Below are 22,760 nucleotides of genomic sequence, written 5' to 3'. Positions count from 1 at the left end.
TTGGAAATTATACTCAAAGAAAAGTCCTAGGGTTTCATCTAAATTTGCAAATGCCTGAACATTTACATATTTTTACTTAAGATAAAATATTTAAAGTATTTATTTATTCTTTATGACACACCTCTTTAACCAAATATTTCAATTACCTGATAGATATCTCCATCTCTATTCTATTTTGTAAGAGGCCTTCTACAGTAACTGTAGCTTAGGAAGAGGAAACAGAAAGCTGGAAGATTAGGGCTGGCCCAAAGATATAATAAATGTAAATAATATAATAATAATAAATGTAAACATTAGAATTTTCTAATGTTAGCCCATTTCGTCTAGACAGAAAAGGAGGGAGAGTTCTGTTCAGTTTAAAAAGAAAAAATCTAAGTATCTTGTTTTTTCCTCTTAGAACTTGAGTGAATGAACAAGATACATCTTTCTTAGAAACCAAACCCAAACCTAAACACACGGAAAATCTTGTAGGATCAGAACTATGTGCAGTGTTCTAGAAGACATATAACATTTCTTAAAAAAAAACAAAAAATAAAAAAACGAAACCAACTCCTTTTGAATTTTCAAAGTGTGAATACTAGTATATAATTTTAGGTGATGACTTTAAAATGTTTTCAGCTTCACTTTATGCAGTGGATTAATTCCTAGAAATTCACATGTAGTTTTTTTGCAAAGCAAATCATATTTGAACTATATTAGAAACAAGTAAATACTTCCATGTAGATGAAATAAAAGAAATAAAAAGCACTCAGTAGATTATTTTTAAAGCAAATAGAGACAACTTATCTCTTATGAAACTTGTATCAGTATTTAGCAAAGGGCATATGTCTTCTGTGAATAAAGAGCTTTTACACATTAGTAAAAAAATGAATATTCCTATAATCCTATAGAAAAATGAAAAAGGTTATGAATAGGTAATTTATTTAAATGCTAAAATAAATAAGCATATGAAAAAATTTAACTTTACTAGTAATTTCTAAAATGTAAATTTAAGCAATGTAACATTAACATTGACAAAGGAAAAAAGGACTACACAATACAATTTGACAATTAAGGTTCAAAAGTAATAAGAATATAAATGCCCTGTATACAAATATTGCTATGGAAATTACTACAGTTCAGTTAATGCAATAATATAACTACTTGCTTATCCACTATGGTATTAGAAATACAAAGAAAATTGTTAAGTAAGCAAAATGTCCAATATTAGGGACTTGGTTAAATAAATTACAGCATTTCCATTAAGGAGCTATGCTGCAATTAAAAATATTACAACTGCATACTTAATAAAATGGGGGAAATATTCCTGCTATATTACTAAGTTTTAAAAGTACAAAATAAAATATTATGTGAAAATAATTCAATTTTATAAAATGAGAAAGAAATAGAATGAAAAGGTCTCTATCAAAAAGTTAATAGTGAAAGTATTAATAATTTTAATAATTAACAATATATTACCTGTCTTTCAAATGTTAATTCCTCTTTGAAGCCTTATTCAACCAGAAGTGATTTCTCCTTCCTTTGAATTCCACGGCACTCTGCTTCTATCTCACATTAAGGAATTAAACTATGTCATCTTCTACTAAACCTGCTGGTGAACATATCTTCCTTTTCTTAGTTTGATTGCCCTCTCTGTAATCAGGGCATACATATCTCATATCCTCTATAATGGTGAGTAGAGTGACTTGTACAATCATCATTTTAAGATGCATATTTACTGACTATTTACAATTTGCCAGGCACTGAGTTAAGGCCTGGGGGCTATGGAAAACCTGATAATATACTTGCTTGGCCTAGTGTGGGATGAATCAAGAAGAGAAAATTATAAAATAGCTTTTATAAGTATACGGAGTAGTAACTCAGGAAGGGAAGAAAACCCAGACTTTGGGGCTTAGTGAAAACTCTTTAGAGGAAGAACATTCAGGAATCATTAGATGAAGGATGAGTTGGAGAAGAATGGTGATCTTGGTCAAATGGTGATTGGTCAAATGGTGATTTGACCTTGTATTTCTAGCATTGGAATCTAGTGCACTGGGAAGGAATACAAGAATATATGTAATAAAAATGGGGGGCTTCCCTGGTGGCGCAGTGGTTGAGAGTCCGCCTGCCGATGCAGGGGACACGGGTTCGTGCCCCGGTCCGGGAAGATCCCACATGCCGCGGAGCGGCTGGGCCCGTGAGCCATGGCCGCTGAGCCTGGGCGTCCGGAGCCTGTGCTCCGCAACGGGAGAGGCCACAACAATGAGAGGCCCGCGTACCGCCAAAAAAAAAAAAAAAAAAAAGAAGCAAATTTCTCTAATTTATGGTCTGTGTTTAAGACCATGTGTAAAAATTTATACTCAAGTTAGCTTTGTGCCTGAAAACTGAAATAAAGTAATATCACTTTTCTATCTTTTGCCCACTATTCAAACTTACCTCATCCTTCCATATTTTATTATTTTGCATAAGACATGGGACCAGAAAAAATCCATTTAACAACAGAAACCATATCCTTTATCAGCAAAAGATATAATTTGGGAAAGGACTAAAGAAAGAATGAATATTATTTGGGAGTTTTTCCTCTGTGTTTGAATTTGTCATCTGGCATGCCTTTTTTTAGATATTTTGTTCTTTCCTAATATTAAGATAGGGATGAAATTATGAGAGAAATAGGGATTTATAAATAAAAGGCAAACAGGTTTTGAAGGAAGATAATCCACTTGGTATTTATAAAACATTAAATACTAAGGTACTTTCATAATTATGAAAACTGCTTAAGAAGTAGTGAGTCTAGCATTACATCTTCAAAAAGTACTAATGCCCTATTGCTCATCTCCTGAGATGCTGGATTACATTAAAAAGAAAAATTCTGAAAAAGAGTAAACTCTTGGTCTTGTTGCTTGGGAGAAAAATCTAAACTTTAGTCTAGAGGCTAGCTCAAAAGTCTATCTTGGTTGCAGGCTTCAAGTCTGATAGGAATCACAGCTCCTCAGTTGAAAACCTATTAAAAGTAGCAGCAAGGTTAATGGAGAGCAAGCTAAATCTCCTCAGAATAATTCATGCTGACATTGAAATGTGTGCTGCCACAGTTTTGCCCTGTGGACTTGGAGATGCTGCTATTCACCCAGCACTGGGAGAGGGAAGGAGCACAAATGGACTCACAGTTCTGGATGTCGGAGGAGCTGAAGGACTGGTTAGGGAAACCATCTCCTGGATTGCTAATCGGAGCTTTAAGCGATGCAGAGGATTGCTGATTCCAATTTCTCTCTGGATCTCAGTGTCTGATAAAGCAGACATAATGGCACCGCTCTTCACATTGGCTCGGCAGGCTGCCACATACCAAGCAGGCATTCCCAACCAGAGCTGTTAGATAGGGAAAAATACATACCCAGGTTATAATAATAGCTAACCATTAACAATGTCTATGCGCTAGACATTATTTTAAGTATCTTACTTGTATGAACTCATTTATTACCACACCCCATGAAAGAGATGCTATTATTTTTTCCCCAGAAGAGACAGATGCACAAAGACATTAAATAATTTATTCAAAAAAACCAGTTAGGCAGTAATGGAAACAAAGGTTGGAAATGTAGACTTCAGGGTCTGCAATTTAACAACTAATTTATATTATTAGGGATACATATAATGGCTGCACCTCACCAAATCTCCTCTTGAGTTTAAGGACAAGAACAGCTACAAGCTGCGTTTGGTAAAGGCTCAATTAACATTTGTTTAATAAACGACTTCAGTTTATAACTCTCCTTTGGAATTCTGAGTGCCTTTGATCAAAGGCTTTAATGTGGCTAATCCACATTTCCAATCTCTCTACCTATAGGTGTATGAACGCAATTAGATGCTAAATATGAAAATACTTTTTGGAGAATGAAATGCTGGGCTAATGGAAGAGGCTAACATTATAAACATCTGGAAAACATTAGCTAAAGAGAGTTACAAAATGAATATTGCTTTAGAAATTAGGGATTGTGATTCTTCAGCTTTGCTGTGAGGCTCTGGAAAGACAATTGAATTGGTAGTGCAATGAGCACAGCATAATGCCTGGCATATTATCTGCAGCACAGGGTGAATGCACTGTGTTGTAGCATCTGAATTACATACACTTAAATAAGGAATATTCTTTCCAATCCTGCCCACCCCTCCTCCATCATTAGCTATGAGTAAGAAACAGGCACAGGCAAATGAGCAGTTTAAATCTTGGTTTTAAACAGCCAAAATACTGATTTTTTTTGTTGTTGTTGTTGATTTTATTTGTTGATATGAACAGATTGAGTAAAAGGAGAGAATATGAGAGTGAGAAAAAGTGAGAGAGTAAGAGAAGAAAACCTATAAATCATCCGTATACAATGCCAAGAGCTCTGGATCAAGAATCAGAAGGCTTGGGCTCTCATTCCTTCCTTGTCATTGGCAAGTCAAGTCCTCTAAACCTCAGCCTTATTTTCCCCACTTGTAAAATGGAAGGGATTCGGCTTTATTATTTCTAAGGCTTGGTGCTACGCAGCTTCTAAGACGGCTCCCAATGATCTCACTTCCTGACATTCCTGCCCTTGTCCTCTTCCTCTGAGTTTGGGCTGGACCTGGTGACTTATTGTAATGAAAAGACTATGATAAAAGTGATGGGATCTGACTTTCCAGATTAGGTTATGAAAAGACTGTGGCTTCATTCCTGCCAGTCCTCTCCCCCTCTGTCTTCTCCGAGCTCTCGCTCTGGGGAAAGCCAGCTGCAGGGCTGTGAGTTGTCCTTTGAGATGCCCACATGGAAAGGGACAGATGTCTCTGGCCAACAGCTAGCAAGGAACTGAGTCAGCTTGGAATTGGATTTCCCCAAGTCAAGCCTTGAGATGACTGCTGTCCTGGCTGACACCTTGCTTGCAGCCTTGTGAGAGACTTTGAACAGAGACAGTAGCTAAACCATGTCCAGATTCCTGACCTACAGAAGCCAGGAGGAAAATAAATGCTAAGTGTTGGGATAATTTGTTACATGATAATAGGTAACACCGATTTTTTTTAATTAAAAAATTCTGCCATATTAAAGGGTTGCTTGCCTCTGTAGAGGAAACACAAAAAGTCAAATCTTTCAGTCAATGTGGCCTGACTGAGATAAGAGAAGGAGAGAGGGGATATAGGTACACAGTGCATGACTGAATATAGTATCTCCTACAGGTTAGGCAAAGGAATTGACCTTGCCTTGACAGACATGATTAGCTACGACAGAAGATGGGACTTGACTTCATAGTTTGTAAACTCAAGTTGTTCAAAATAACTAAACATCTAAATATACCTTCACTGGACCCTAAAGATTGTCACCTCTTTTCATCTCCTCTATGCTAAGATATTTGGATTTCTACACTGGTTAACATTACCCAAATGCTTGCCAATACATGGTTACCAAGGTCATCCCTGATTAGACTTCTACAAAGTTTTTGGTGTCGATAAATGGTGTGTGAAGCATCAGACTTATTTGTTCACATCACTCTTAGCGGGCTGTGCACTGAAGGAGATACTAAAGGAGGTGAAAGTTAAGAGCCCTCATTCATTGGATCACCCACCTCATTCATCTTGTTTATTCCATTGTATAATTTCACTTATTATGCAACACTGGTTTCCTTGTTGTTCCCTGGAAACAGCCCAGGCCTTTTTCTGCCTCAGGACCTTTGCATCTGCTGCTCCCTCTATTTGAATGCTTGTCCCCTCTATCTTCACATGCCTTACTCTCTCACATACTTTAAATCTTTACTCAAATGTCTCCTTCCCTCTGAATGTCTCTTCCCCTCCTTCCCAGAACAGCAAGCAGACATTCTTTATCCCCATTCCTTGCCTTATTTTTTTTTCCATGGCACTTAGCTTCTAACATACAGTGTCATTTACTCCTCAATCTGTCATCGCATGAAAGAAAATAAGCTCAAGGAGGACCAATGTTTCATATACATACTCTGTTCAGAGGTGCATTTGAAGCATCTAGAACAAAGTCAGGTGCCAAAGAGGTGCTCTGTAAATAGTTGTGAAGTCACTGCATAAAGTCATTTTATAAAGTCACTTTACGGAGCACATTATGAGCAATTTCTGCATGCTCAGGATAGTTCTAATTAGCACAAACTTCACTGCCTGTCATTTCCTAGCCCCTTAATGTCAGTAAATCTGTTTTTTTTTTTTTTTTAATATATAAAGGATTTGTTCATCACTTGCCAAAACAGCAGTTAACTCTCTGTCAAACTGCAGCTCATTTTACTGGAGTGAAACTGAACAAAGAATTGCTCTCAGTTTTTTTTTTTTTTTTTTGCTCTCAGTTTTGAGGTGGGCTTTCTTATGCATTTTGTCTTATAATTGACTTTTAAAATATAGTAAGTTGAAAGAAATATTTGGAAGAAGCAGCTCTGATCACTAATAAGCTAAAAATTCCCTGACTGATATAAAAGAATAAAATAAAGCAAGACACAGCCTTCTTTCACTCAGTCCAAGAAAAAAATGCAGCATGTTGTTATATTTATCTGTATATTATTATTTTTTACACTCAAGTGAGTTTTGATTGTTCCTTATTGATTAATTCATTAGCTCTGGATGTGATATGATAATGAAGGTGGACAACTTTATAATCCCAAACCTTTTAGAACAATGGGTTTTAATTGCCTCTGCCAAGCAAGAAAAGTTCATACAGTCAGTCCCTTGGTACCCTCAGGAAATTGGCTCCAGGACACCCCATACCAAAATCCGCAGATGCTCAAGTCCCTTACTGTTGGGCCTCGGTATACACAGGCTCATCATCCTCGGATTCTGTCTCGGATTGAACGTGTTTGGTTGAATCCACGATGGGGAACCCATGGATAGGGAGGGCTGACTGTATTCTTCTTTGCCTTGACATCAGCATATCCTAGCAGCTACCAACAGCCCGCACTAGAGAACTGAATGGAAGGGGCAGTGAAAACTATTGATAAGTGGTATGAAGGGGCCCTTCGTGGTCAAATATGTACTTCGTTGACTGTCCTGGTCTGCTCCTGCTGCCTCCAAGCTGATCAAGTATGAACTCACTTTTCCAGACCCTTGTGTTATACAGGAAATGCTGAATGCAATTTTTGTTTCATTAAAACATTCAGTCTAGACACAGAAGGGAATAAGGGAATGCATCTTCTTCTGCATAGCTCCAAATGTCTAAATCTAGCTGGCCCCTAGTCTTAAAGAACTAGGTTCAGGAATTATACTACAAGCAAAGGAACGGCAGCAATATCTTGGATAAGACAGAGTGTTAAATATATGGAGATGCCTCTTCTCTGTTAACCTGCTGATGAGGAAGGGCTCTGGACTGATGTACTGGGACACGTGTTTTCTTGCAACAACAGAAGTATCACTCAAAAACCGTTTCTTGATTTACTCTAGATATGAAGAAGATAGAATTTACCAAAACTTTCTTTTATCTCACAGCCTGCTTCCTTCTGCCACAATCGCAAGAAAACATCAGAGTAAAATCACAAGAATGCCCATGGGTCCCTAGATGAAGCAAATATTCTCTTTATAAGTTATTCAAGACTATTGGAAAACTAGGATGTCAGGAACCGGTCTTTACTTGTCTCTAAAAATACTATCAAGTTAGCAGTGATTGGATTAAGAGCCTTCTGGTTTAACTCTCTTACCTCTAACCACGCGACTACAGTGGGTCCATCCCACTGCGCAAAAGGTAATCCCTTTCTCCGAGCTTCTTCTAGAAGTTCATGCCTGAAGTATACAGCAAAGATTATTAGTCAGGTAATATGGGAAAAGACGGCTGTGATTATTTTTAATGACAATATTTTTTAAAAACCCAATAATCCTTTATAAGCTTTTTATGAGTTAATACAGAAATAACAGAAATCCTTCTTCCTTTGAATAATACATGCAAATCATCCATTGATTTTATTAGAAATGAAACACTGACATCTAAAAATAATTTTCCTCAACACTTATTCACTAAAAGTCAAACATTAAATGTTAATGGACTAAGAAGCTGAATTTTATTATCAGCAAATATCATATTCCTTAAACAAGAAACTGGCCCACATATGCGTATTCTGGCATGCACTACAGGATCTAAATGAGGCTTCTTCCATCTGTCTTGCCTGTCTCCCTTATTATTTCAGTAGGAGATAAATGCCTGTTTATAGAGGCAGAAGATCAAGTTGGTCATTTTAGCCCCATTCAAGTGATATGCTTGATTTTAGTATGCTCTCTGGGTCCAGGTGGCTATCTTAGGAGTTAGCTTTTTGTATAGACTACAAAATTACTTCTCATTTGAAGAGAACTCCGAGGTAAATTGACTTCCATCACTACAAAGCAATGTAAGGTGTAAAATTCAATAGTACACTTATTTCCATTTATAATCACTACTGGTTTTAACGAAAGCAAAACATCTCAATGACAACAAATGGTTGTTTCTGATAACAAAAAGTTGTAAAGAACCTTGACAAATGCATCTTTAATCACTATTTCTACTACTGACCCTTGACATCCATCTACAAAACCAATTTCAGATCGCTCATGATTGAAATAGCAAGTTTCTGTTTTCTTTGAAACTCAAATTGATATATACCTGGCCAGGACTAGATTGGAAAATATATTCTCTATTCCTTAGATGCACTGATCCTACACACACATTTTTACACATATTGCTTTATATTGACTGTGTGTCTTTCATGCTTAGGAACTCCAAAATGAAGCATTTAATTATTTCCTACTACCAACGGATTAATTGTTTATTGTGGTGGACTATAATATGTTAAAATATATGACAAAAATGTCTTTTAACACAAAAGCTTTCCGTGTCTGTGATGGATGCTACCAAAAAAAATGCAGTGTGACAAAGAAACAGGGAGGCAAAACAAAAACTAAAGGTATAGTAGATGAAGAGACACATAAATCAACTGCTCTTTCATTTCATGGGATAGCAAAGAAGCATGTGTAAGCTATTCAGCACCTGGGAAAGGGAACAGCAACACTGGTGCCATGAATCCAAGGTGAAACTAGAGGGACTCCCTCACCTGGCTTGCTCTACCCTCACCCATTCCCTCAGGCTTCCCAGTGACATTCCTTCATTGAATACCAGATTTGAATAGCATAGTCTCACTGTGACAGATGTATTGACAGAAATGGGTTGAAGGGTTAAACAACCAACCATCAGGTACTTATTGAGCACCTATTGTGAGCTGAGACCTGTGGAAATACAGACATGCACCCAGTTTTCCAGGAGATCCCTAGTTACGTAGAAAAAGCAAACACATGAAATTGTTTAAAGACGTAGTACAATGCACAATTAGATGCCAAAACTCAGTGATGCATATTCTGAGGGTGAGGGTTTTGGAGAAGGGGTTAGTAGCAATGGAAATGATCAGTGAAGGCTTTGAAGCAACTGAACTGACTTCGAAGGGCTGGTGGGAAGGACTTACAGATGATGTTCCAATCTGGATGAGCAGTAAGGGTGGATGGGCAGAGGCAGGACTGAGCACAGAATACGTGCAAGAAAATTTAGAGTAGGCTTCCACAGAGCCAAGAGCATTATTGAAAGTTGTAATATTATATCCATTAGGGAAAAAAAATACTTCCAGTTATGTGACAGGTGAGTGGCATTAAAGGGGAAGAAACAAGTATACATTTATAACTGGTTTTTGCTACATTTAGCAAAAAATCAAGTCAATATGCACTCAACACCTAGGAAGCACATAACATTTTCACAAGTGAATTACATGAACTGTACATACGCCATTTTAGAAAACTAGAACATTTTAATTCTGACTAGTTCCTTATTAAAAAAATGCACCACATGAGCTGGAGTGATCCTATTAAAAGTTAAATTGGATAATGTAACTTCTCTGCTCATAACTTTCCAGTTACTACCTGTCTCACTGAGAATAAAAGCTCATGCAGCTGATAGGATCCACCCTACCCTCTTCATCTTTCTGACTCAATTCCCATCTCACTCCGCAACACTAGTTTCCTTGTTGCTCCCTGGAAACAGCCCAGGCCTTTTTCTGCCTCAGGACATTTGCATCTGCTGTTCCCTCTATTTGAATGCTTGTCCCCTCTATCTTCACATGCCTTACTCCCTCACATACTTTAAATCTTCACTCAAATGTCTCCTTCCCTCTGAATATCTCTTCCCCTCCTTCCCAGAACAGCAAACAGACATTCTTTATCCCCATTCCTTGCCTTATTTTTTTTCCATGGCACTTAGCTTCTAACATACAGTGTCATTTACTCCTCAATCTGTCATCACATGAAAGAAAATAAGCTCAAGGAGGACCAATGTTTCATATACATATTCTGTTCAAAAGTGCACTTGAAGCATCTAGAACAAAGTCAGGCACCAAAGAGGTGCTCTGTAAATAGTTGTGAATGTTGAACATGTCAGCCAGTATTTACATTTAGCTGCTTCTTGTTTCAGCAACTTGCATCCCATAATGTATTTTTTAGTCCATTTTTTTAGCCATTTTGTCAGCATAGCACCCATTCCACACGATTCTAAGAGTCTGATCTGGTTTGCGACCCCTGATAGGAATCTGGTTGAGGTAATCCAGTGTGTTCAAATAATCCTATTCTCTTTTTGAACAGAAATTTATCACACAATTGTTTGAGAAGTCATTGGACGATGTAAACCTTGGGAAAGTTTTCCTTTTTTTTGCTTTGTTTATTGTGTTTAAATCACAAACTCTCATAGCACAATAACTTTAGTAAGAGTTTGCAACGATAATGAAATAAGGGGGCTCAAGTCCAGTGGATTCTGCCCTTTGGTCCTCAGCTGGCAGGGCTAAATCCCAAGTAGAGGCCTTTGAAATGACACACTTGAAACTGTGAGAAACAGGCCAGATTGGAGTGGATGGCTGGATTTTACTCTACGACTGTGTGCTACATGATGTTAACTCCAGACCTGCTTTTCCTTAACCCAAGGGCAGTTTTTATTATGTAAAGAAATGCATTGAAATTCTCAAAGCAATATTACATTTAATTCTTCTCTATTATAAAAAAAAGTCTGCATTATACAGAATTTATAAGAGACATATATCTGGGCATATTGGCTTGAGAGAGAGGCACTGTTAGAAAAATAAAGCAATATGGGTAATGCTCTAATTGTTAGAAATCACTGAGTTTAATACATGATGATTTCATAACATTATTAAGGGCATATATAGCATTAATTTTATGGGTCCATGCTTGTTGTCATTAGATATTTTGAAGTCACTGTCAGAAAAATATTAGAAATACTAAATATAAAGCTGATTTGGCCCAAACAGGCATTTTGTATATACTGGTGTTCTCTGTTCGTCCAGTGCATGTGTAGGAATTTATGCATTCTCTCTGTATCCCAGATTCAACCTTTTCAAAGGTTCAGTGACAGTTCTTCCAGAGCGATGTCACGATCACATTCCCCAGTACACATCTGCGTCTGAAATTACTGTCTTTCTATTCAGGCTTGAAGAAACATTTTTGCCTCCCTTCCTTCCTTCCTTCCTTCCCTCCATCCTTCCTTCATCCCTTCTTTCCTTCTTTCTTCCCTCCCTTCTTTCCTTCCCTCCCTTTTTTCCTTTCTCCCTCCCTCCCTCCTCTCTTTCCTTCCTTCCTTTCTTTTAGACAATCTAATATTTAACCATCCTTTCCCCTCAAATCACTTATACATTACTATAATTAAGGGCACCCATTTTTGTTTTAAGTTTTAGACCAGATTCAGTAGCACTTCCTTCTAGAGGAAGTTTCAGGTACAGGATTGTCATTTCCTGTGTGGAAACAAAAAAAGAAAAGTACTAATTGTAAGGGAAGGTCATTTTGAATCAGAAAAACTTGTGAGTCACTGAGTATTTTCAGGGAACACATTCTTGTCTGCAATAAAGAATACCATTAGATTCCCTCCAAAGGCCTCAGACTCTCTTGATAAGGGTGTCAGTGAGTTACTGTAAATGGAATGTGACACATTAAGAAGGCCCAGCACTTGGGGAATGCTCAGGTGTGTGAGTAATTGGCAAGTTCATACAGAAATGTGCAGAGGGCAGCCTGCACTTGCCTGTGCCTGCTCTGAAGACAGGAACGAAGTGTGGGCAGCCTAGTAATGTCTACACCCAAGGATTTCTAGATAAAGGATTGAGAACGTCTAAAAATGTAAATAAATCAAGGGTATTTTCCAGGCTTGTAGCTCCTAAATACTAATCCAGACTAATTTAAGCAAGTATGATTTTGCTTAAATGATTCCATCCAAATAGAAATGTCTGGCTCCTCCTTTTCAGGTTTTATGTCTTTCTCCAATTATTTCAGTCTTGACCTCATAGGTAGAGTATGCTTACATTTCTAAGCTCTGTTTCCTTCACACTAAACAACATCCACATACCTTCCTGTCTTGTCTTCCCACTCACTTTATCTTGATTTTCGAGACACAACAAAAATACTTCCTCTCAGAAGCCATCCTACCCTGGACCCGGGGGCAATATTTACTACTTATTTTTATAGGCCCCTTAGTACTAAACAATTTTCCCTAGAATATCTTTAACATTTTATTGAGTCAGAGATTTAGCCAGTTTTATTTTTTGTTTTGAGGACAAAAACCAGATACATGGTAGGTCTACAAAAATCTAATGACTGACTGCCAAACCTAGTCCGGGGGCATACAAAGTCCCTGTTCTCGTACCCTTACAGTTTGGGAGAACAACTTGTAAATCAACAAATTCAATAAGATGATAAAACTCTGAGAAATGAAATTCATTAGTTACTCAAAAATTCATAAACTATGGGGACAGGAAAGTCTCCTTTTCCATATTTTTCCCAATGTGGATGGTTCATTGCTGTCAGTGAAAAGAGACTTTATTCTCAGACCACTTAGCCTAGGATGCTATTTTGGGACGGCCAATTTGCAACATGACTGTCTAAATACCACACGGTACCATTTCCTTTGTCACTCAGACTGGCCATTTCAGTCACCCTCCATTTAATGCCTGTCAATTTCCCATTCATACTTTGCATTTTATCTTCTTTCACTTTCTATTTTCACTGCCATTATTCTTTTTTCTGTCTTTTAACTGGCCCCACTCTCCAAGCTTCTTACCCTTGCAATTCACTGCCATGAAAAAAATCTGCTGTCATGGCAAAGTAGGTAATGCAGTGGGCTCTGAAGTGGGAATGCTTGGGCTGGATTCCTGGTGCCCTCCCTTCTTAGCTGTGCATCCAAAGACAAGTCACTTTACCTTTTTGTGCCTCAGTTTCCTCATCTGTAAAATGAAGTTGATAACAGTACCTACCTCAGAGGGTTGGCATGAGAGTTGAATAAGAAAATATATGTAATGTGATGACAACAGTGACTTGTACAAAGGAAATAGCCAATACGTGAGCTATTTATCATTGCACTACCCTCTGAAAACCCTTCAATGGTTCCTCAAATGCCTAGAGCATAATCCTTAACCTGGATTACAAAGACTGAAATCGGTTTAGTCTTGATTTTCCTTTCTAATCATCTTTCCTTATTTTTCACTAGAACTGAAAACCTACTTTGGCAAATAATATGAATAATTCCGTCTTTGCAAGTACCATTTTCCAGAGTTGGTAAGTTCTTTCTCTTCTTCCTCCACTATCAAAATCTTACTGTTTGCCTGAATCATGGAACTTCCTTTTATTTTTGATCATCCCAGATCCCACAATGACTTTTTTATCTTTCAAAATCTGGAAACTCATAGTGTCAGCATTGCTCTAAAGACGGTTGATGAGCAGCACATACATGGGCCTCATCTCCCACCCAAGACTAAAGTCCTGGAGATGAGAGTTTGCTCTTCTACTGTACCATGCATTTTTCTTTGCAGGATCTAGCCAAGAATATCTTTTGCAAGATTGCTATTTTGTAATCCATGAACTCTCAGTGCTGACAACCATCCAGGATCCTTGATCAAAGGGCAGCTTTTAAGTATTCTATGTCCTTGTTAATATCCAACTACTTATTACATCTTAAAAAGAAGTAAGAATTTTGCTTACCTGTTACACAGATTGGCTGCAGGAAGAAATAAAAGTGCCCTCTCTAACATTAAATATGACATTTTGTAAATTGATCAACTATTACCAAAGCTTTTGTTCAAATTCTCATTTGTAGATCATGGAAATGAACTCCCAGAGTCTGCCTCTCCTTTGGTATTACCTACCTCTCATCCTTGTTCCAACTTCCAGAAAGACCTTTCTAAACACAAATATTTTTGTAAGAGTTGCCTGCTTAAAAATCTCCCCCTTGAGGTTTTTAAGCAGGCAACTGAAAATATAGGTCAAATTTCTTAGTTCAACTAAAAAGACCCTTGGTGATCTGGCCCTTGGCTATCTCCCAGCTTCTTCTGCTCAAGCAATACTGAAATACTTGCCATTTTCCAAATACCTCATTCTGTTTTACCCTCTATGACTTTGTATATGCCTTTTTCTTCTGCCTAGAGCATCCTTCTTCGCATCATAATTGTGACAAACTCACACTTATCTTTCTGACAAAATTTATGCTTTACCCTTCCTGTTAAGATGCCAAGACCTTTCACAGGGAGAATTAATTTTCTCTTCTACAAAAATATTACAACTTGTATATACTCTAGTTATTGCACTTACTATACTTCTCATTTAAAATTGTATTTAAATGTAATTAAATAAGTTGTATTGCAATTGAATACAGTGAGTACTATAATAGAACTTTATCTAATGTGCTCTCTTATTCATATGAACCACCTCATATCTTTCTAAGATATAATATCATGGTTTGAAAGACCAAAGTTTCTATATGCAGGCAAATTGGGGTTTAGATCTCAGATAATAACAGCTGACATGCATATATCACTTACTATGTGTGAAGCACTATCCTCAGTGCTTTATATGTGTAAGTCATTTAATCTTCACAACAATCCAATAAGATACATATTGATACACATTTGCAGATGAGGACACTGAAGAAAAGAGGCCGCTTGGAGCACAGAGTCGGTGAGTGCAGAGTCAGAATTTGAGTGCCAGCCACCTGGTCACACAGTCAGCCTCTTAACACCCCATACTATCCTTTAGCTAATTAACCTCTCTGAACTTTTCATAACCGTAAAAGGAAGAGAGTAACAACCACCTCTTTGTTAGAATTAAAGACAATGATAGTTTCCCACCTTTATTTCTCTCCTTTTTTTCATTCATATTTAGGCATACATTTATGTGACTTCCTGGCTAATATTGATAGTCTTTACCCCCTCACTATCACACATTTCAGTCCTCAACCCTGTAAGAGAAAAAAAGAGCTATGACTTTTCTTTTCTTGCTGTTCCCTACTACAAACAGGCTCTGAATCTTGGCCAGAGGAAGGAGGTTAGCCCCATGTATACAATCAGGATGGAAAAGCTGAATTTGTTGTAATTTGTTTCAGTTCAATTAATTTTGTATTATTGTAATACAAAGTAATTCTCTGGTTGAATAATTTATCTTTAGGGCTTATTTACTTACTGAGGCACACAACAAGTACTCACTGATACAACCGGGAGAAATAAGTATGTGGCTCGATAAGAACCAAGGATGAAATATAAGTCAAAATAATCTGACAATTGAATCTACTTCTTAAAAGTGTAGCACAGAGAATAAATCTTCCCTACATAATATAACAGTAAATTTACATAGACTTCACACCATTATTAATTATAAAATGTATCTTATTCCAATAAACGTCAAGAGGGTAAATAGAACATGATCTCCTCAAATTTCAACCAGACAATGAGCTATAATCTCATCATTCAGAAATCTCTATCTGTTGATCAATTCCATGAAAATTAAAATTACATATTTGAGAAACTGTTTGAAATTCTGGTCAGCAAATATGAAGGAAATATGGTGCCACTTCAAATTTTTTAAATTCTGTAAGCTGAAAATGTATATAGTAATTAACATAATTATCCTAAACAGAAATATATTACAAATCCTAATCAGCTGCTTCAGACATTGATTACCTAAGTAAACACAGTTAGCTCCATAAAATTAAGAGTTTCAGATCCGACATTAACAAGGTTGACTTGATTTTGAAAGCACCGCATGCAGCGATTTTGTATGTGTGTAAGTGCAAGTGTGTGTGTTTGTGTATCCTGTTATGGCACATTTTCACATGTAGTGCATATAAAAGTCCATTATACATTTAAGTAGTGTTTTATTTAGGTTCTCAGAATACATGCTAGGTTGCTTGAAATTATTTAATTACATAAAACCAAAGTTCATTCATGTTGAAACCTTTTTTTCCCCTGCAAGCTACTTGAAATGGAGGGCACGGTCTCAGGAAAGAAATTTAATTTATTTGTGAATTTGAGTAGGGGTTTACATAATTTCACTCCTCATTTTATTTTGAATTTAATCACTTTCAAAACCATTGAAAAGGTATAAACACACACATGCACGCACAAATGTGATGGAGCAATACAGTTACTCATGCTGTTATTAAAAACTAGAGGGGCTTGTATTACTTTCCAGTAAACAATTTCACTTTTGCAAGACACTGTGGTTTTTTCTTCCCAGTCCCTTCCTGACTGTAAATTGGGGACTTACTGGAGGAACACTGGTAATTTTTCAGGTTTATATGGATGCCATTTAGACTAGATGGCTTTAGTGCTTCATCTAGTTTTGAGCCCTCTTTAACTCAGATTTGAAGTTTATAGTTTCTATGCTTCTGAGATTATTCATATCTTCTCATACTCTTGTGAGTATTGGGAAGTTGACAGCAATTTTAGAAAGTACACAGAATATGAGTCAGTCACTCAAAAGTATGCAACAAACACATGGGAAAGTTGGGGCTTAAAGTCTTGTCTTCTGATTCCTAATTCAATATTCTTTCCACTTCAAATCTTCCCACGTCTTTACTATGTTTGTACTATCTTCTCCTGACATTTAACCTCCTAAGCTTTCTTTTAGCAACTGTACTAAGGGAATGATTTTGAGGTCTTAAAATGTTTAAATTCCAGGAGCATGTGCAAGACAAGAAATTGAATTTTCCAATTAAGGTAATTATATCCGTTTCTTAAAGTCCATAAATATTGATGCATTATGAATCTATTATTTTTCAATATTTCATTCAAAAAGGGATGGGTGAATGAAGTTCATTATTTCAATTTCCTCATGAAACTTAAAATCATTAGGCCAATAATTCATGATAACATGAAAATAATGCTTTAAAAATCCAATGTCAGAATATCGATTGTTTTTAAAAAGTAAGATCTTACAACTTGCATTTGGCCAGCATAGTTGAATAGTATTCTAATCACAGCTTACCTTGCATTTGCAAGAACACTTCCTAGAATTTAATATCATAAATTATCCTTACTTAAGTAAACATTGCATTGTTAAATAATTAGTAATAGTAACTATAACTTAAAATTAGAGTAGGAAAAATATAACAAATATAAACCATATTAATGAACAAAGCACATGACCTTTATTGGTATATAAAGTATCCATATTGCCAATTAGTGACACTCTCCACAATTCCTGAATAATTGCATCTTATTGGAGCCATTTTACTTGTCCCTTCAAAATGTTTTGCTTTAAATGTAAAAGCAAAACCTCTCTCGATCTAAAGTGTTTTGTAGCTCACCATGTTACCAATGCAGACATTTACACGAAGGTAATATTTTATAATATTATGCATAATTTGTTTTACTTTGAAGCCCAGTTGGTTTTAGAAATAAATAACAAATTCTAAGTTTAGTTCAAAAAGCAGGATTTGAAATTTGAAACAATAATCTTAGTAATATACCTTTTCAAAGCTTTAAAAATTAACTAGTAGTATAGGAAACAAAAGAAGACACAAAACCAAAGGGTTCAGCCAAAACCAAGCATTACTTTGGAATCTAAGTGTAAAAGTTCTTCTGGGGAAGATCCAGCATTTAACCTTCTTCATGTAAGTGTAGTTCTAATAATCAACAAATAAACTTATCTCTTGAATATAATGCTGGTGGAAAACCGCAAAGCACTAGGAAAACCATACAGGTAGTCTCAGCCTTGCAGCACAGTCAAAAGTACTCAAGTGGCCTGCAGCTATTACTTAAGCCTCACTGAATGTCACACTAACTCCTAGAGAGTGACTTGAGAAACAGGGGAAATGTCATCTGGATTGCCTTTTGATATATGTGTAATAGAACCGAAGAAATTGAAGTGCCTGAAAGGACAACATGATTAATCTGAATGTGAACAACATTTCTCTGAACCAATGATTCCTTTTATGGTAAGGAAATGAATACACTTCACAACTTTCATTTTAGGTCAGAGGCAGTGCAGCTTGTGTTACAACTGAAAAGAGAAATACTAAAGATAAAAGAAAAAGAGGATGGTGCTGAAAATAAACATGTTCAGCAGCCATTGTGATTCAACTTACCCTGACGTGCTTTTCATGAGATGAAGAAGGACGGATGGAAAAGAAAAGCACACAAATGTTAATGGATACATTTCAATCCAGAGAAAGCCATGGAATAAAACAAGAGCATCATTTCAGATGTGTGGAAGCTCAGATACGAGAAAGACATGGTATTTTTTTTTTTCACCATGACACACATACTCACTGCGTCCAAAAGCATAATCAGGCTGAGGGCAGTTCTAATAGTTGACCAGTAAGTCTGTCTCTTGAAAATGAGCCACTCTGAAACATGCATGACCACATTTTCCCAGCCTCTAGTAAACCCCTGGAGGAAGTCAGGCAGCTTGTTAAAGAATGTTTTTTGCCTCAGGCTACTGTTTACAAATAGAAGCAGTAACTTACTAAGTGGTGCTCAGATTCTCATACAGATTTATAAGCTTACTGTTAGAGCTTAAGAAAAATACAGCAGACTTTTGGAAAGGCAGCAACTTGAAGAAAGCACTGGTTTGAGGGTCCGAGTGTCTGGATTCCAGTTCACATACATGGTTTGGTCAAAATCACTAGTAGGTTCTGATGTTCAATCTCCTGAACTTAATTTGAGGCAAGAAGAAATTTGTACATTCCAGATCCATAATTTTATAATTCTAACAAGCGCTGTAACAATAATAATTATGTGCCAGTAATCAGATCATGAGAAAGTATAAAAAAATTCTATCACTCTTCTTCCCCTGCCACATGGAATTCTGCCTCCTCTATTTGAACTGCCAAAATAAATGTTGAGCTGTGCTAACTGGGTGTCTTTCAGTAGAAGCATTTATTTATCTGGACAGATGTTCATAAATGTTGCTCTGAGGGAGAAAATGAACTAGATTGGTTCACCAATGCTACGAAAAATCCTCACAAAAACGTAGATTTAAATGTAGTGGTTGAAGTAGCCCACTTGTTCCCTGGATAGAATAGAGTCACTGGGAAAATATGGAATTTAAATAATCCAACAAAAGGCCATGAGAATATTATTTAAAATTTTCTGTACAAGCATAATAGATTAATTCTTAGAAAAATAAAACTTACTATAGCTCATAAAATAGAGTCAATATAACAAAATATGAAGCAGAGATTCCTATCTAAGAAATGAGGCAAGTTAGAGAGCTCCCTTTTTTATTGCACAATCATTATAAAGAAAAGCTGGACGTGCGATGCCACACCCTGCACATGCCTCCTCCAAACACATTCATTCAGAGAAACTGTGTATTCTTTCATTAAATGTGCATTTTAGAGAAATGCATGTTCTTTGACCTTAGCTGCGGAACAGCTGTGGCAAGCTCTTTAAATTTTCACATAAACGAAAACATAATTGTCCATACAGATTGGCATCACAATGGCCTAAGAAATTTAAGGCATATTTCTTACATCATATATGCAACATAAAGAAAATTAAGACCCAAAAGAGATACATTCCAGGCGGTTAAAGTGGTTTTCCTGTCAACATACCTGCGAACACTTTGATGAGTTCTGAGAAAAGGGCAATTTCTGTGCTCTTCATGAAAATTGCCAAAGTATTTGGGGCCAGTTATTACCATGGACAAAATAATCTTCCTCAGTCTACTAGCTACCTAGGAATTGCTCTCCAATAAAACAAGTTGAACAAATCTGCACACAGTGGAATATTAATATTTCTCACATATTTATCATTTTTAAAATAGGAAACTTGTACCTATAGAAATACCCTGAATATAAAACATAAGAGAAATGATGAAAATAAACAGGAAACACAAATATAAAGGCATCACTCAAGAAGTATTGCTTAAAGTTCTAATATATGTATCGATGTATATAAGTTATCTGACTTTTCATAGTTTTCATGAACTTTCTTCTCCTCTATAGTCAATTAGTTTAAGAGCAATACTGAGCAGCTATTTCACTTTAGTATTTTAGCTCACGACCCTCAAAAAAATATGTTCTGCAAAGAATCGTAAATGACTGTAAGAGAGTTTGTGATAATATATTATAAATTCATATCAGAGGTAATATATATTTGCATAATTTTTTTGGTCTGGATAAAGTGATTTTTCTTCTTATAAAAATTGATATTCTTTTCTACATGCAGTTATTTACAGGAACATATAACCTCTTATTCTTTTTCTATCTACTCCAGATTGTCAAGGTTACGAGACTAGCAAGAGAGATTCTGGTCAAGAATTAACATTTTTCAGTTAAAGACCACTGTAAGTAATAGGCAAATAACAATTTTTCATTGACCTAGAAAACAGGTTTTAAGGTACCCACTAATGAATAAGATCAATCCAGTTACTGGCACAATATTTTCCTTGGGAACATCAGCATACATCCAGACACAAACAAGAAGACATTATCAACTAACGTATATCTTATATTCCAAAACTGGATTCTTAAATGTTTAAGTTTCCTCACTTGAATCTTCTAGATCTCTTACTGAATGAATGGGCCTTCGGTTTATAAACTAGCTAACTTTGAATGTACAACTCCATATTAGAAATAATTTACTAAATGAACTCCATATGTGGAATATAGTTGCCTCTTGCTTCTTAAGGTTCAAGTTGGTGACTCAGAAATTTTAAAAATCAATTATTAACACCAGATTGGGAAGTGAACAGGTAGTAACTGAAGTGGAAAAGTGGAATGAAGAAAGGATTTCTTTCAATAGGTAAAACTTGATAATGTTTAAATGCTGATGGCCACAACACCGAAGAGAGCAGAATTTGAATGTATAAGTACAAGTGGGAAACCGGCACAACGTGACAGACAAAATGGGAAAGGATGCTCTTAAGTAAGAAGAGATTAACCTAGTTTCTGTAATAAAGCAGGATGGGGGCAAGTGTTAGTGTGGATTTGGCAGCAAATAATTCAGAGGCCTCAGATTGGTCTCTTCTTTTCTCTCCCTCTGAAGTAGAATGTGAACGCATCTGCAGGAGATGTGGGTTTGAGGACAGTGGAGGTCTCCAACAGAAGTTGCAGAGAGTAGAAAGAAGATCGGTGAGAGAAAAGTACTGGGATTACCTGGCAGTGTTGAATTCCCAAATGAAGCTGGTCCAAATTTCCCTGCATTAATTTTCTCCTGCAGCACAGAGGTGCCCTAATGTAGCCATGGAGAAAGAATATTCATTGGTGGCTGTAGTTACGATGTGGATGTCACCAAATGAAAGAGGAGTGATGGGCTTTAGGAATTTTTGAGTGTGGTGAAATTATGGACATAGAATTTAAGCTAAATAGGGAGAGAGAAGAGGACCAAATGGGGCTGATGCACTGGGAAAGGATAGAAGTTTTTAAAAAGACGATAGTAGAAGTTGATAAAGGGAGCTGAAGGGAGGAGATAGGAAGGAGTGATATGCTTGAATTAGTAATTTTCGAACAGGAATGATTTGGGGATGATGACAAGATTCAGAATACAGCATGAGAGGTGTCTGACTTGGAGTAGAGAATGACATTGGAAGTAATGAAGCTGTGAACTTAAAGGTTAAGTTGTGAATGGTTGTTCTATGTGGATACAAGAGCACCCGGGGTGATGGCAGAAATTGCTTTACATATAAAGACAGATGATGGGATACAGATAAAAATAAAGAGCGAAGCACATTTCTAGTGATTCTTACAAATGAAAGAAAATGGTTCAGAAGTTTTAAGTATGGTTCATCATCATACTTCTTCAGAAATAATTTTTCTTTAAAGTTAATATTGATTCAAAATAGCTAAAATATTTGAGACTCTTTAAAAGAGGTTAAAAAATCTTTATTCTTCCAAGAATTTTTGTTATTCACTTGCCTAGCAATCATACCACAGTCAAGCCCCAAATTAAAATATTAAGTATATAAAATCTGAAATAAAGACATTTAATTGTATGTTCGTGTATATATATATATATATGATAAAATATAACATATATACACATACATATTTTTGAATGAAAAGTCTTGTTATAGAACTATGTTTTATAAAATCCTAGCAATAGGACGTAATCAGTGGCCTTCTTAGAAATGTGGAAACAAGGTAGAGAAGCTTGCTTCCTGAAAGGCTAATTTTAAATAACTATGGAAAAAAAGCACATCTTCAAAGTCCTTATAAAAATTACCATACAGAGCTAATATAAGAGCCTAAATTTGTGGAAATATAGAGAATACTCTCCCAATTAAGATGTCAGTCAGCATTATATTTAAGTTTACCTTAATTAGTCACTTTTTTCTTTTAATAAAGGAACTTAATTATCCTTGCTATTAGGCACTAACTTTGAACGTTTTACTGGGATGAATAACATTAGATTGAGTCAAGCACACATTTAAATTTCTTACATAGCTTATTTATTAGTGATCATTACTATTTTTTTAACATCTTCATTGGAGTATAATTGCTTTACAATGTTGTGTTAGTTTCTGCTGTATAACAAAGTGAATCAGCTATATGCATACATATA

The 22,760-nt window shown here is 36.2% G+C and overlaps 1 protein-coding gene across 2 annotated transcripts in view; it reads right to left on the bottom strand.

Annotated features, from left to right (window-relative positions):
• PPFIA2 (PTPRF interacting protein alpha 2) overlaps positions 1-22,760 on the bottom strand; it is a 474,947-nt gene that overhangs the window by 31,473 nt on the left and 420,714 nt on the right. For both annotated transcript variants that reach the window (XM_079936903.1, XM_079936902.1), the window contains 2 exons: positions 7,623-7,704; positions 3,142-3,342 (listed from right to left, as the gene is read on the bottom strand). In XM_079936903.1, coding sequence (XP_079793029.1) covers positions 3,142-3,342; positions 7,623-7,704 — 283 coding nt within the window. The remainder of the gene's footprint in view (positions 1-3,141; positions 3,343-7,622; positions 7,705-22,760) is intronic.

This window comes from Stenella coeruleoalba, assembly GCF_951394435.1.
Source record: "Stenella coeruleoalba genome assembly, chromosome: 11".
Classification (NCBI taxonomy): Eukaryota; Metazoa; Chordata; class Mammalia; order Artiodactyla; family Delphinidae; genus Stenella; species Stenella coeruleoalba.
The sequence above is the reverse complement of the archived record's forward strand: the minus strand, read 5'-3'. Positions and strand labels throughout refer to the sequence as shown.